Source organism: Pseudopodoces humilis, chromosome 13 (assembly GCF_049639895.1).
Source record: "Pseudopodoces humilis isolate 2021_Gansu_Grassland_sample_001 chromosome 13, ASM4963989v1, whole genome shotgun sequence".
NCBI classification, from domain to species: Eukaryota; Metazoa; Chordata; class Aves; order Passeriformes; family Paridae; genus Pseudopodoces; species Pseudopodoces humilis.
The window spans coordinates 13,767,820-13,783,141 of record NC_142212.1 but is presented as its reverse complement, the minus strand read 5'-3'; the positions used below and the strand labels follow the sequence as shown (position 1 = coordinate 13,783,141).

The 15,322-nt window shown below is 38.4% G+C and overlaps 1 protein-coding gene across 6 annotated transcripts; it reads right to left on the bottom strand.

Moving 5' to 3' along the window:
• Positions 1–330: 330 nt before the first annotated feature.
• Positions 331–14,043, bottom strand: CEP15 (centrosomal protein 15). 6 transcript variants are annotated; one of them, XM_005522021.2, is made up of 5 exons: positions 13,958–14,043; positions 12,500–12,580; positions 11,656–11,779; positions 6,870–6,944; positions 331–4,328 (listed from the first exon to the last, which is right to left on the bottom strand). In XM_005522021.2, exons 2-5 carry the CDS (start codon positions 12,550–12,552, stop codon positions 4,185–4,187), a joined length of 396 nt encoding a protein of 131 aa, XP_005522078.1. In that variant the 5' UTR covers positions 12,553–12,580; positions 13,958–14,043; the 3' UTR covers positions 331–4,184. The 6 variants fall into 6 exon arrangements, with proteins under 6 accessions (XP_005522078.1, XP_014107299.1, XP_014107302.1 ...); XM_014251824.2 differs by lacking the exon at positions 13,958–14,043 and adding an exon at positions 13,572–13,805; XM_014251827.2 differs by lacking the exon at positions 13,958–14,043 and adding an exon at positions 13,586–13,805.
• Between the last annotated feature and the right edge of the window lie 1,279 nt (positions 14,044–15,322).

Here is a 15,322-nt window from a genome sequence, read left to right as displayed (position 1 = left end):
TGTTTCCTTAGCAAGGGTTTAAGGATGTATCTACATCTTCCTAGTAAACGCGTATCTGAAGTAATTTAGCTCACACATTATGAAACAATAGGAAGAGTGCAAATAATCGATTTGGGATTCGTTACATTTGGATTTTTCATCAAAAACATCTGAGATTTTAATCTTCACTCAGCAGATTAATATTTCATATCAGAGTCAGAGGAAAATAAACATCATACTTAAGCAAAGTGTTTATCACTGGCCTACTCACTGTTCACACTTGGCTGCAGCAGGCACCAACTTACATCCAACTCATACATGCAATGCAGCACTGAGATCCAAGAGGCAGTGACTACAGGATCAAAGCTTTATTTCAACTATAACACAGTATATCCATGGATTATAATCCTTGAGCAAACAGAATATCACAGTAATGAAGACCTTAGCATTACAAATATGTTAAAACAGCTTGCATTTGGGGTGATATTTAAGGTCAAGTTGTATCTGAACACAACTATTAAAATATTATGAAAATTACCATTATGGAGTAAATAATGTTTTCTTTCAGATATAACCTCTAAAAGTACATTCCATTTTAAATTTGGTTTTCTTATTTTTTCAGTACCAACAAGCTCAAACTGAGCATCTACATCCCCAACCTGCTCTATGTGAATGAAAAAGACAGAAATTAAGTACTATAACCTCAGCCTAAAAATTAGTTCCCAACTTCTATGAAAACATGATCCTGAATAAATACAATCAAGAGGATACCATAGTGTCAGATATGCATCTAAACCAACTTACTATTTCAAATATACTCACAAATTAAATTAATAGGCTTGTGAAAGATTCTGCAGAGTAAGAAATTTCTTATGCTAGGGAAAAGTAACATGCCTTGCCTTCTGCTCCTGCCCCCACAGCCAGAATAACTGAGAAAGTAAAAAGCTTGGGAATGTGATGGTAGAGGTGACAAGATGGGTGAACAGGCTGTGCTCCTGGGTTAGTACTGGGGTTACTCATCTGTGCATTAACCTAGAAAAGTATGATTAATTATTTCTTCTTGCAAGATACTCCAAGGTTAACTTACAAACAGGTAAAACTGTAGGGTTTTCTCACTACTGCTTACTCAATTGCTGTCCCTCACCTATCAGAAAAACACAAGAAGTAACAGGTTTTTAGGACCACTGCACCTTATGTATACATATATTGTAATACAAAAGGGCAAGCAGCAAGTTTGGGATTTTGTTTTGTTGTTGTTAGCTTGTGTTTTTTATTTTTTTTGGGGGGGGGGTTGGTGAGGTTTTTTTTGAGAAAAAAATTTACTCATGATGAGTAGGAAATTACAGAAGATATATATGATGTAATTTCTATATTTTATATTTTTTGATATATATATATAAAAGCTTGGGATAAGATGGGGTATAACTACATAGAATCAATATATTTGAGGTGACAGCCTTGACTTGCTGAAGAATACCCAAGCAAGATCTCAAAGGAGACTAATATTAGATCACATCAATATAAATCACCTTGGGGGATTCCTAAATTTTTTTAAAGCACACTAAAATTTAGCATTTGCTTTCTCAAATCTGTATCTCTAAAAAGGCAAGTATCAAGCTAGCCCAGCCACGGTACATTAAACTCAACAAATCTAAGTAGAACAGGAGAGACCATATAATTCTGGTCCCTGCCACTGCCTGCCCCAGCTCAGCAGTCACTTGCTCCTGTACCTGTGCTATTTCACAGTCATTGACAATTGCACTTATTTGTTCCAACCACAGAACAACATGAAGGTCCTTGTCTCTGAGAACAGTCACCTACACACATTCCTGATTTAAATGTTTCTCTTCATTCAGGTATTTCCTTTTCTGGACATGTCCCTACAGTTTTCCTTGAACTAGTTGTCCTATTGCTTCTGAAGTTATGCTCCAGTAAATAAATTTAAATTCCTTCTTTGAAGATAATTTTGTTTTATTCCCAGGCACGCTATGTGAGCACCAAACTGCAGCACAGTAGGTAACTACTCTAACCCTGCTTGCAGGCACCTTTCATGCCAAATTCTCACCCATGGAGCTGCCATGCACTCAATGTCCACACACCTACATCTCCTTCCAGGGGAAATCACAAGGGCAAGGAGATAGTGAGCATCTGCATTGTGCCCCAGTGCTTAGGCGGAGTCGGAGGAGATAAAGACCCAGATTATTTGCATGTATAAAGTACTTAGGGGCCCAGATTTTTGTTGAAGTGATTTCCCTTTGGATGCAAAGAAGAGGATGAATCCCATTCTTTGTCAGTAACTAACTGCTCATCCATTCCTTCATTCTGAGCATCATGTATAATAGGTTTTCCCTTCTTGTGTGCTCAACTGGTTACAATTATTTGCTTTTTAAATAGGAGCTCTACAACTGTAAGATCCATACACATTCCCACTAAATCACATTGAGAATCACATTGTGATTTTACAGAAGAAAATATTACCAAGTTGTCTTTGTGACAGAACACTGAGTAGGTATAAAATTGCAATGGTCTCTATGCCAAGTTTTTTTTAAGCTCTCAGCTTGTAAGATGAAAGCCTAATTTGATATTTTTGTAGTTATATAACAGTTCTAATATTTTGTGACATTTTGTATTGTGACACTATAGATGAAATTGTCATCGGACTGACACCCTTTACTGTTTATTCCTTAATTACAACTGTTAACAACACTGCAGAGAAGCGTGCTAATCTGCCATCACATATTATGAAAACAACGTTATTGTTACAAACACCAACACCCACTCAACAGGATAATTCTAAGATGGCAGTTTCTGTAAAAAGTTATCAGTTTAATGGACACTTCAATAGAAAAAAGTTTAAAATGAACTCTTAGTATTCCTGTGAAAAATATATAGCAATTTTATATTGCACCTAAAGTTTTGATTTTATTATGCCAGTGAGTCTTCATGCTGCACAGGGATATGTTTTTTTAATAGTGAGGTCTCTCTCTAGGTAGTATGAAGATGCATTGCCTACATAACTAGACTAGCAATATTTGCAACCATTACATTTTCATATCCTCAGACATTGGCAAAGGTACTTTTTTTCCTCTACTACTTCCAGGTTGGGGGTGGAATGGTGCTGTTGCAGGAAATTAAATTTTAAAAGTATATTGACTCAAGTCCAGGTTCTTAACAATAAAATAAATTAATATTTTCTAGGCTTCTTTTGCTTAGGAAAGATTAATTTTCTGCAGGCTATGTCACACACCAGGCAGGATCTTCCACTGAAGCAACACTTTCAGAGGTTTTGTACCAGTGAATTTTTCATACCTAGTTAGCTCAGTACAATTAAAACTGCACCTGTAGGAGGAAGCTGGGAAGCTGTTCAGTGGCTGAAAATGAAAATATATCCGCAACTTTTGTACATGCTTTGTTCTTGGACAGCCACTGCCAGTTACCTCTCAGTTTGCTTCTTTCTAACTTTTTATGCCTCAGAAAAAGTTCTCACTTGTAGATTGTATCAGCAGAAAGAAAATAGCATTAAGAGCAGCCTAGAAGTAGCAAAAAGCCCCAGAGATTTGTTTGCCCACCCCTAGACAAGAAATACAATGTAGGCAGAAGGAAGTTGAGAAAAGCTGCCTGGAGTGAGGTGTATGAGTGATGAAAGTGGCAATGACAAAAAAAAAAAAATCAGAGAAAACAAGATGCAGAAATTCAAGTTTGTTCCTTCTACAACTGCTCTTGTGAAGGTTCTTGCACAGATTCCTGGTGCTAAACCAAGGCTACTCTGATGCACAGTCTGCCTTTTCTGCTAACAGTAAATTCTTCCTTTCTCTCTCATCCACGAGCAGGCATGCAGCACAGATGACTGAAGTGAAGAAAGATAATGCAAGAATCTGTCTTTACTTATCGCACTTATATGTAGAAGCAGAGGATTAAAAATAACATAAAACTCTTCTCACACTGAAAACCCAATTGCCTTGCTGGAAATCTATACATCAATGTTTCTCATTCTTGATCCTAAAAACTCATTTGAGGATTGCTTCTGTAGTACAGAATGAAAATAAGGAATTGTACGCAACGCAACAATAGAATGAAATTGTCCTATATAATTAATTTTCATTTAAATTATGTACATTTCAGTTTAATGGCATGATATTCTGTTGCCCGACCTGGATGATCTCTGCTTAAGTGATAAATTCCAAAACAAAACAAAACTAAAATGTTTATTTTTGTGAATCTTCTTCAGGGTAGCTTATGCTCTGCTTTGTAGCTTTCGTTTCCTTAAAGCCAATAGGAACTTCTGCTCTTCCTAAAAGAAAGTCTTCCCACTTGGGAAGAGATTCTTTTATTGATGCCAAATAGAGAGTCTGAGAAAGATATAAGAAAAAATAAACTTAATTTCAAAATCTGTGTCAGCCAGTTTAAAACAATATAGAAATGCAATGCATTATTAAATCTTACTTTAAGAGTGAAGCAATTCAGAAAAGAACAACATACCTAACATATGAAATTTTTAATCTCTTGTGTGATACAAAATATCAGCTTGGAAATATTTCCTTCTGCAGGACAAACTGTGAAGTGACTGAATGTGCCCTCTTGTGGTAAGCAACATCAGTTTAGACCTTACAGTACCTTTAATAAACTATTTTCCACAATTATATACTTTTCCAAAAGCAGCTTTTATATTTAAGTGTGTATGTCACTGGAATTTCATTTTGCAGTGGGGAAAAAAATGTCAGAAATGAAAGCTGCACATTTACCAATGTAAATTGATTATCCTAGAAAAGTTTACAGTACTTTACAGAACTATAGTTCAAAATAATTGAGTAAAATTTTAGACTTGATAATTCAGTGATAAAGTAATCATCTCAAGAATTTGGAACACAGATAAAAATAATAATAAAAAAAAGGTGATGTATATTTAGCATATGGTCTAGGAGAATCACTGTGGATCATCTAACCCTCTTCACTTCCTCACACTGTACCTCAGAGTAATAAATTTAACATATTACTTAACCGTGTTATTAATAATTGATCATTTTTGTGTTGGTATCCTAAGGATAACTTGTTTGTAGGATTTGCAGGAAAATTTTAAGTGCCATTTTTTCCCCACAAAATAACATGATCTAGGAACCGTGCTAAGATAACACTTTAATCCATCCACGTATGTAAGTATTTATTGCCACTGATGTCCATTCAGAAAAATGTAATTTTGCAGTAGAAAACAGTTATGATACATATGTAGTGAGCCTTTTTTTCTTTACTTAAGTATACAATGAAGGAGAAGTGCAGCACAAAACTGCAGATCTCCCTGCAAAGTATTAGATTCCTGGCTAATCATTTTGATCCTTACATGTAACTCAGATATAACTATGGCACTTGCAGGTTTACAAAAATATTTTCTTCAACAGATTTACTCAAAGAATCTTTTCTGACAAGCATATGTGCTGTCACACAAAACTACTCCGACTCAGCAAGCTGGGGATCCATTATAGCCATAACTTTCAGAGTATATTAATACAGACACATATATGGCTGAGTGAAATATGCTCAGAAGTGTTTTGGAACAAAGCACGCACAAGAATTTTGTACCATGAAAGAAAGTTTTCTTTTTCCACTATTTATAGCACTCTTCTCTAGAAGCATAAAAAAAAAAAAAAAAAAAAGCTGAAATAGGATCTTCTCCTTCAAATAGTAACTCTGTTCTCTCCAAAATTTCACCACTGCTGCAGAGTGCAGACATTCTGCAGCCACAAGCAATTGCTCTGCAATTCCAGTTTCTGCGGACTTTGTTTGACAAGCAGTTTCACACCTACCATGGGACTAACTGACCCAAACAACTCCAGAGGTGTCTGCAAAGTCATTGAAGAGTCTAAAACTACTTCTGAACACAGTCAAAATAGGTTTAATGTTTAATATTAGTAGGTTGGCATCTTCCTTAGCACCATTCAAAATGTACAAGTATTCAGGAAAAATGTACCCTTTTGCCTAAAAATGTCTAAAAATAATAAAAACACCACTGAAGGGGCATACCTGGCATGCACCCTGTCACAGTCACAGGAGGCTATTTACAAAAATGCAATGACAGATGAAAACTTTGAACAGTAACCAGAACAAGAAGTGATGCCTCTCCTTTAAGTAATAGCCTAAGCATGCCAACACTTGCCCAGCAGGTGTGAAGCTGAGGTACAATACACCTCTCTTCACAGCTGACAGAGCTGAAACCTGGCCCTTCGCCCTGCTCTGACACAGCCCCAGCACCCAAACCAGCATGGGACACTCTGCTCCTGTGCCTTTGGGAACCAAGCCACCCCACAGCACACAGCACACAAACCACTGGGGCAAGAAACAGATGGGAACCTGCTCAGAATTTTTATCTTCAAGTAATGCTTTGGGGAGTGCAGGTTGAGAAGAAAAAAAAAAGAACCGAGTGTTCCCGCTGCGGTACTTTTCATAAGCTTCCACACAACTCTAAAATAATTGATGTGAAATTTTCTCTGTTCATGCTGATAAACTGTTGACCCTGAAATATAAAGATGACAATCTGCAGTAAACTGCGGATGGGATGACCATATAATACAAACTAAATAGCTCTGACGTAGTAAATATAGTAATCTTCTGATATTCATAATATTAATTTTTTATATTTGACCTAATTTTTAAATAGAAGTTTGTACAGATCTGAAAGCTGCTAAACATTTCCACCAGAATGCTCCAGAATCTAAGGACCTTGTCCCAGAATTTAGGTTCAGCTTGCTACACAGTACACAGGCCTTTGGCTATACCAGTCACTGGATTTTAAAATCAATTATTTTCACTTTAAGAACATGCTTCAGGGAAAAAAAAAAAAGCAAAATATTTGGTAAACAGCAAATGAAAACAAATGAAAAAGGAGTTGTAGGACTTACTTCTAACTTAACAGTATCGGGACGTGGAAGTAAATACATTCCTTCTTGCAGCCTTTTTTCTGCTGCTTCTATATCCTAAAACACAAGCAAAGTACATTTTAAAAACAAACACTGGGAATTTTAAAAGAAAAATACACATATAAAGACATTTAAATTAACTAAATAAACCCATTACAGCTAAATAGCATTCAAAAATTCACACTGAAGTTCAAATATTTGTTTAGTCATTCTGAAATACAACTTGTACTACTTAGACTAACACCCTCCAGCTGCTAAATACGTTTTCTGCACCTTTTTCATACAAGAGTATGCTTCACAACCAAGTAAGACTTCTGCTGTAAACACTGCTATTCTCTCTGGACACCAGGGTAAATTAGTTAAATTCTGTCGTATAAACCTCAAGGAAATAGAGGGGAATGGAACATCTTTTTCTGTGCTGCGTAAGACTGAAGTATGTATTCTAGCTACTGTAACTGTAAAGCAACTAGGCAAATTATGTGCAAGATCTTTACTTCTCAAGACAAAGATGACTTGCTAATATGCATGCATAACATGTGCACATAAATGTAGAGCTGCAGCAAGCTGTTCACCAGACAAGCTTGGATGACAATGCACCTCACATAGTTTTCTTACAAAAAAAAAAATCAGTATTTGGGTTTCTGGTTGTCCAGTGGATGTGTGCTGGATTCACAGAGGCCCAAATAAATCTTTTAAAAAAGAAACAACCAAAAAAATCAACAGCAACAAACAAATCAAAGCATGCCCCCAAACTAACCACCCTCCCCCTTTAAAGTTCTGACCTGTTCTTGTGGGCTTAGTTCCATACCCAAACATTGAAGAGATTGAGTGGTGGGCAGATGAAGAGAGACAGAAAGGGACGTGGGAGTGGGGTGTGAAGAAGCCAAAGCTGAACAGAGTGGAGGGGGAAAGAAAGTATAGCAGATGGCAGAGTTGGGAGCAGAGAGCGGGTGTGAAGAGTACAACAGAAAAACTAAATGAGAGAGGAAATTCCCCAAAGGGACTTCCCAAATATTCACCACCACTGCTGCTGAAAAGAAGAGTGAGATTCTGGAGGAGCATATCCACAAGAGAGACCAAACATGATTACTCGTATTGAATAATAGCCAGTCTGAATACATCAATAAGTAAACAGTGTTTATCTCAAGTTTAGTTCAGTAGAGTATAATTAATAAAAGCAAAAAACTGGCCTTGCTGAAGTTCAACTTAGTGACATGTATACAGTCAGATTGTTCAGTTTAGTGTCCATTTTATTTCATTAATTCCTTTTACAATATTCTCTTGTACATAATTACAAACCTAATCCAAACAAAATTGTTTCTCCCTTTTCTACAGCAAAATCCATACCACTGTAGGAAGCTAAAGGATAAGAGAGAGTAAAGAAAGAGTAAACTAATTCTCAGATTTATCCAAATTCTCAGAAGCAGCAAATGGCTGCCCCTTCTCAGGTAAGAAAAGACTAATGAGATAAACCTATAGAGGGAACAAGAAAAAGGACATAGGCCATTTGAAATCACGATGTCAAAATGCCAGAGGCCAACACAGACTTAAGTGACTTAAGCAAGGAATTTTTCTGTTGCACATCCTTAGAACAGGTACACACAAACAGCAGCAAATGAAGCTCGTATCAGAATGGCTCAGGCCAAGTGTGGAGAAGTTATCACCATAACAAATCATGCTGAAAAAAGGATCATTCAATAATGTTCACCTCATATTCTTCCACTGGATTTTCCTACTTTCTGAATCCTTCTTCCTAATTGCTGTAGGAATTTTAACAGGAAGGAGAAGAATATCAATCATTATTTCTTTACAGACTCAGCAAAGTAACTGGAATGTTTATGGTGATAGGAAATGAATGTCTTTCAGGCAAGAAAGGAGACAGCACTTGTGCATATATGTTTAGTAGAGAAGGTCACTTTGGCATAGCCTAGATATTGGACGTGTCTTTTCATTGCTCACTCCAGTTTGTGTTGTGCAGTCTATTGTCATTCAGAATACTGATTTAATGACAGACAGTGAAAGAAATTTTTGCTGGAAGGTGTAGTATGCTTTAGAAAATAACTAGAACTACTGAAAGATTAGATGGCACTTCTTGTGTGTCTACACAACTGGTAAGCTTTGTAGGAAAAATAAATCCCTGTCATCAATATAAAAATAAATACATCAGCAGTATAAACTTCTTTGGAAAAAAAACAGCTAATCTAATATGTCACAGTACTGAAAAAAAGAGAGCATCTTACAGTGCTTCCCCTAAAACCACAAGGACTGGAACAAAAACAATTCAAGACCCTTCCCCAGAGGTAAAATGGAATGCATGACACATACATTGCTTTTAGGGGACCAAATTCAGCTGTCACTTATATTGATATCAGTCTGGCACAATCACACTTAAATAATTCTGGAATTGCATGCCCGGGAAGGAAAGCAAATTTGTTCTAAATTACCTTTCCAGTACTAATTACTATATAGCATACTCTTTCTTTTCTATTTCATGTTACAAGCTGTTGCACAGTAATACATATTTCTAAACACAAGAAATATCACTGAGAAACAAATGTCATAAATTAGATTACAAATACTAGTCTAATTTCTGCTTTTATTACGACAACATTATATAAGCACCAAATGATACAGATTTCCCTAATCTGCAGTCTCCCTCTAAAGACATTGAAAATACTCTGATAATTATGCTAAAATGCTGAACAAATGCTTATAATGTCAAAATTTCAATTAAAAAAAAAAAGGTTAGTTCCTTGCTTCCTACTGATTAGAATTTAAATTAATTTTGAAATCTTTCCTGTGCATAAATTCCAACTAGCACAGAGAAAGAAAAATGGCTTTTGCTATGATCTATTACTGAAAACAACTGATTTTTGCTTACATGCAGAAAACCAGAAATGCAAATAAAAAAATAACACTTCGTCATGTCCATGTATTTTTGAGTAGGCCAAATCAACAACTCTCCACATGGTAACTGTGAAATGTACAGTGCCTGGTATCAGGAACAATATTCTGAAGCTGGCACATTAATCAGTCTTGTTTTCAAGCTTCTCATATATTATGCTGCATAGATTTTTTTTTCCTGTTTTCTTCTGTTATCAAAAAGCATCTGCAGGAGTGCATGCTTGTTAAAACCAGGATAAAATTAATAGATTTAAATTGATTTATGCTATTTTATCCTGCAACAGAATTTGTTTTGATACATATGTTTTTGCTTTTTTTCTGTACAAACACCAACATTTTTGACACTTGAAAGGAACAATTTTGAGGATGTGACAGAAGATAGCAAATATCTGTTTAACTGCAGAAATATTTACACTCTGTATATGTCTGAGCTATTGTTACCATTTGCAATACAATAAAGCTTTCAGGATGGAGAAATATATTCTGCATTTATTGTGTTTGCCTGCATATGTAAACTGAGAATGCATTCATAAACACAAATAATTTATAAACCCCTTTATTTACAAAGTAAAAATCTAACCTAAAATGCCCACGGAAAATGGGAGTCATAATGGCTGAAATTAATAATCCAACAGAATAGCAGCTATTGAAAAAATAACCAAACCATCCATTTGTCCTCAGCCACTCACTGAAGCACCTACACTTACTATACCAAATAAAGAGGGGCTTGATTGCCCCTGTCCAGAATGCACCAGTTCACCAGCTCAAGTTGAAATATCTTCTTTGTCACAGAATAGTTAAGAAGGCATTCCTGGCTAACTGTTCTCCTTGTCTGCCCCTCTCTAAATAAACCTCCCATTTAAATGCAAGCTCTAAAGCAATAGAATTATACCCACCCAAAATGCGAACGTTTTAAATCTGAACCAGGCTCTGCATGAAAAAAACCCAAATTAATCTTGTGATTTTCTAAGAGTAAAACTTACTTTTTCAATAAATACAATACATGTATTATGGATCCTTGGTAAGTAGAAGCTTAAAGAAAAGGCACAGGATGTTCAGTTTTCTGCTGTCTCCTGAAAAACCGACACATTTTTCACATGCATCATGTCAGTGGTCAAGTGCATCTCTTTAAACTCAGGTGCCTGAGCTAGGGGTTTCAGAGGAGCCTTTCAGTATTCTGGTCCCTGCCATCAAACTTAGATCTTTTTAATTGCCTAGGAAACAAATCTTACCTAAATATGACAACAGTTATGTAGAACAGCTATGAACTTCTGATGTTCTACATTATTAATGGTGTCACCCCTACGAAGAGCCAGAAGCACCAAACACTGCTTTTACAGACTTGAAAGTGAAATGTTTGAAGTCACCCTACATCTCTTTAGAGAAAAAAAATTAAACTGAGAACCTCTTCAACAATTTAACACATCCACAGTAGAAGAACAGTTCCTACCCTTGGCCCAAAGCACTGCAGCCTGGTCAGCCCATTTGCAAACATACCCCCATGTCTTGAATCAAAGCGTAGAGGGGCTGTGAGTCCTGACAGACCCCTAAGTTCTCTCAGGCAGACGTGTACTAGCATGTGTTACATCTCCACCGTGCTTAAAAAAAAATAAAAATACATAGTAGCAGCTGCCACCACGAGGCTTTCATAAGAAGGGCACGGGAAATAGGTAGTGATGCCATCGGATAATAAAGACTTGTCATTTAATACTTTTTGGTCAAGTTCCAGAAGAGGGAACCATATAGAAGAGAATTCAAATGACAACTATAGAGCAAACACTTATCTTTTTTTTTTTTTTTTTAATTATCTAAGCTACATAACCGTGACATTTTGATGCGGTTCCTGGTAGTTGCAGAAACTTACATTTAAAAGTGCTGCATTCCTTTTACGAGCTGCATCAGCTGCTTGAGTTTGCCATGTCTTTTTAGTCTTTTTGTCTCTTAGATAAGTCTCCATCTGCTGTAGCAGCTCTGATCTCTGAGACAGTCTACAAAGGAAAACATTTTGCTAAGTGGGTAGAACATTTTGCTCAGGAGCTAGAAAATAACCTTTTTACCTTACCCAGTTTTCTCAAAACTATGGGGCTAATTAAGCTGCCTGCAGGGTGGGTGTGCTGGGGGAGAGAAAAGGTACAGGCAGGCATCACCTGCTGTGCTTGTATGAAGCTATAATGTTGCAACTAGCAGTCCTCAAATGCTAGGTGCTTACAAACACTGAATCTCCCAGAAGAAGGAAAGATACAGTGGGTTGGGGTGACTTGATCAGTACTACATTTGCTCGTTGGCAGGTACTAGTTGTTACAAGAAAAGCAAATTTTCCTGAATCACTACTGTATTTGCCTCACAATTTGAGTTTACAGGGCAACAAAGAAGCAAGTCTATAATTGAGGCATTGAGTGAGAGAATCCAATTACCTTCCCCACATAGGAATTGAACGGTGACAGGTTAACAATAGAGACCTTAAACCAGTTATCACCATTGGAAGTCAAAAACCTCATCAACCTAAATACCCTTAACGGCAGGCAAAGGATGCTAATTCCCATGGTTCCTGAAGGAAGAGTGCCACCTCCTGGAACTCCAGCCCCTTTGCTGAAGCACCACTGCGCTCTGCAGAGCTCAGATACACTGCCACCGAGGGTCATGGGCAGGGAGGGAGAATATTACAAGACACGACACAACCTGCTGCGAGGCAGAGCACAACTACTCACATCTCCTCATGTCTTTTAGCAAGTTGAACCTCCTGAGCCAAACATGATGACATCTTCAGTTGTTTGCCCTGGTTTTGTACTCTACAAAAGGAAAACCAAGTGAAATTAAAATCTTCTAAAGATGAACATTAACATACACTTTCCAGAATTAAACAATTCTGGTTAAAAAGCTGCACACATTATATCTATATGTCAGCCATCTACACAAAACCTGCCACAAGACATTGCTACAATGTGCTTTGAATACATTCACACTACTAATGTTCACAATATGTTTTAGGAAAATGCTACTATATTCTAATAATTTATGAAAACCAGTTTTTTTTCAGTTTCAGATTCAGCACTGAGTTTTCTCGAGTTTCAGATGCTTACAACCACACACACGCTGCGCTTACATAAATTGTCTATTACTGTTTACATTACTGATTTCTGGCTTTTATCACATTACACTGAACACAGTTATATTTGTAAACTACTACTCACAGATACAGGGACCTGTTCACAGGAAACTGTTCAAATTGTTTAGAACTTACTGTTTTTTTTCTGAGCTATTAAGGAGATCAGCTGCCCACTGATGCAAATAAAGATCCTACAGCACTTTTCAGAATACTGAAAATGTTTGGTTATTTTTTTTTTCACCTCAGAGGTGACTGCGTTATCATCACCTTAAGTGAAATTAAATAACTTGTCACAATTACACAATGTCAAAGGGTGGGAGAACTAAAAGAGCTCATCAAGATAACGTTAGCTAAGGTCTCCTCACTATCATGTGTCACACCTAACTCTGAAACCAGCGATTTACACGTGGCCTCTGCTGACGCTGGGGTGCATCTTCTAGGGCTGTATGTTTTACCGCACTCTGAAAACACTTCTGCCCACCTGGCCTGTTGCTAATGCTTCACCTTGTTTAACACGGAGCACACCCCTTCAGCACTCCTTCCTTCAGCCGGGGCACTTCGTGCTCTTTGCGATACACCTTTACCGGCGACAGAAGGCAGAGCATCCCGCCGCATGTGCCTCCTGTCTTTAAGGGCGCCTATAGCTTATAGCAGGAGCAATAAACCAGCATCACCGTGAGTGACAAACCAGCACCAGCCTGAGCATCCTCCGCTCGCTGCACCGTGGGGCGACCGCTGCCCTGGGCGGATGCCAAGGCCTGAGGCAGCCCGGGATGAACCTCCGCGGGCAGTTCCCGGATCTCCAGCAGCCCCCGGGGAAGGCCCTCGGGTTGAGGACGGCACTTGCACCGCAGGACCCGCGACCGCTCCACCTCAGGCCGCGGCCCTAACAGGGCGGGAGCAGCACGGCCGCGGCGGGGCCGCGCACCGCCTGCGCCCTACCATTGGGAAAGGGGGTGGGAATGGATTTACGATCTCGTTGAAAGGTACCATCCTGTATGATTAGGGGAGAATAAGTCAGGAAATAAAAATAAGATACCAAATACACTAGCTAGTTTACCTTTAGCCTCGCCGGCTTCGAAAAGGAAAACAACCACCCGCAATGGTCTCCGGGACGCCTTAAAACACCCCCCGCCCCCGCTGCCATGGAGACGGCCGGAAAGGTGGAGCCGAGCCGTCGCTGCGGTGGGCAGGACCAGGCGGGGGCGGGAACGGAATCCGCCCCTGGGATTGGAGGAGCGAGGGGGCTCGGGACCAATCACGGCCCGGGGCGGGAGCGCTGAGCGGCGGCCGGGGGGAGCGGGTGGTGTGTGCTCGCGCTCATCCTCACGGGGCTCGCGGCCCGGAGTCCCAGGAACTCCTGCTGCTGTCATTTGCGGTTAAAGCAATGGTTCCTCCCTCTGTGCAAGGCACAGCCTTCCATGTCCGACTCCGGGAGAGCTCCCGGCAGCGCCAGCCCGGCTCTCCACATGGTTTCCAAACCTTCTGGTGTGATCCTGCCCGTGTGTCACAGCCGAGTTCCTTCCCGGCCTCAAAGCTGGAGTTGCTGAGGCGAGTCCAGTCCTTTATAACAAATTTACATCAAAATATACTCCAAATAAAAAAGCACAATTAATCCACCTTGTTTTCTGTAAATATTTTGTCCTTCACAGAGAACACAAACCAAAAAATTCAAAGCTAGATAAAGCTGAGAAAGGTTTTTTATCCATTTCATTTGTGCCCAGTAGATTTACGCACAAGTGCAGCTGCAGATTTCTAAAAGCTGCTCTGAAAGTGCTTGTCCTGTCTAAATGTTTTCTATCTAAACATTCGCTCATCCTACTTTTAGACAACTAATCACAAGCTTTTCTTACTGCTGATCAGAAGCTTTCTTGTATTTTTAATCTCTTTATATTTTCTATTTTTCCCCATTTTCTATTTCTGCAACAAATTCACATTAATTCGCTTTAAGCAGAAGTTCTTTAATGTACTTGTCAACTTATCCTTGCTTATTGTAGGAGTCAGGATAAATAGTCATTAAAAAGTTATTTTAATTTCTTTTTATCATTGTGATTTAAAGACAACACTTTCCAATAAATGTCACAGAGGCGTAGAGTCAGTCCTCATTTCTAATGGTGCGAAAAGCTAATTGTTATGGTCACACTAAATGTAACAGAAAGCCCAAGTGTTTTGCATATTTTACTTTGAGCTACGCCAGCTCTCTCTAATGGCTGCAATCTTTCTTTCTTTGTAGCATTTAATGAATTTCAGGAAGAAAAGAGACAAACTGAATTTTGGTTTACATAGACCATTATAGATGCCATTTGTGACAGAATGCCAAGAGCATTTTAGTTAAGTTACACATACTATCAATTGTTCAGTGTTGTGGAAACAGAGACAGGATGGAAGCCATAATTTTCAAATGGCTGCCTTAAGTGACAGTGGG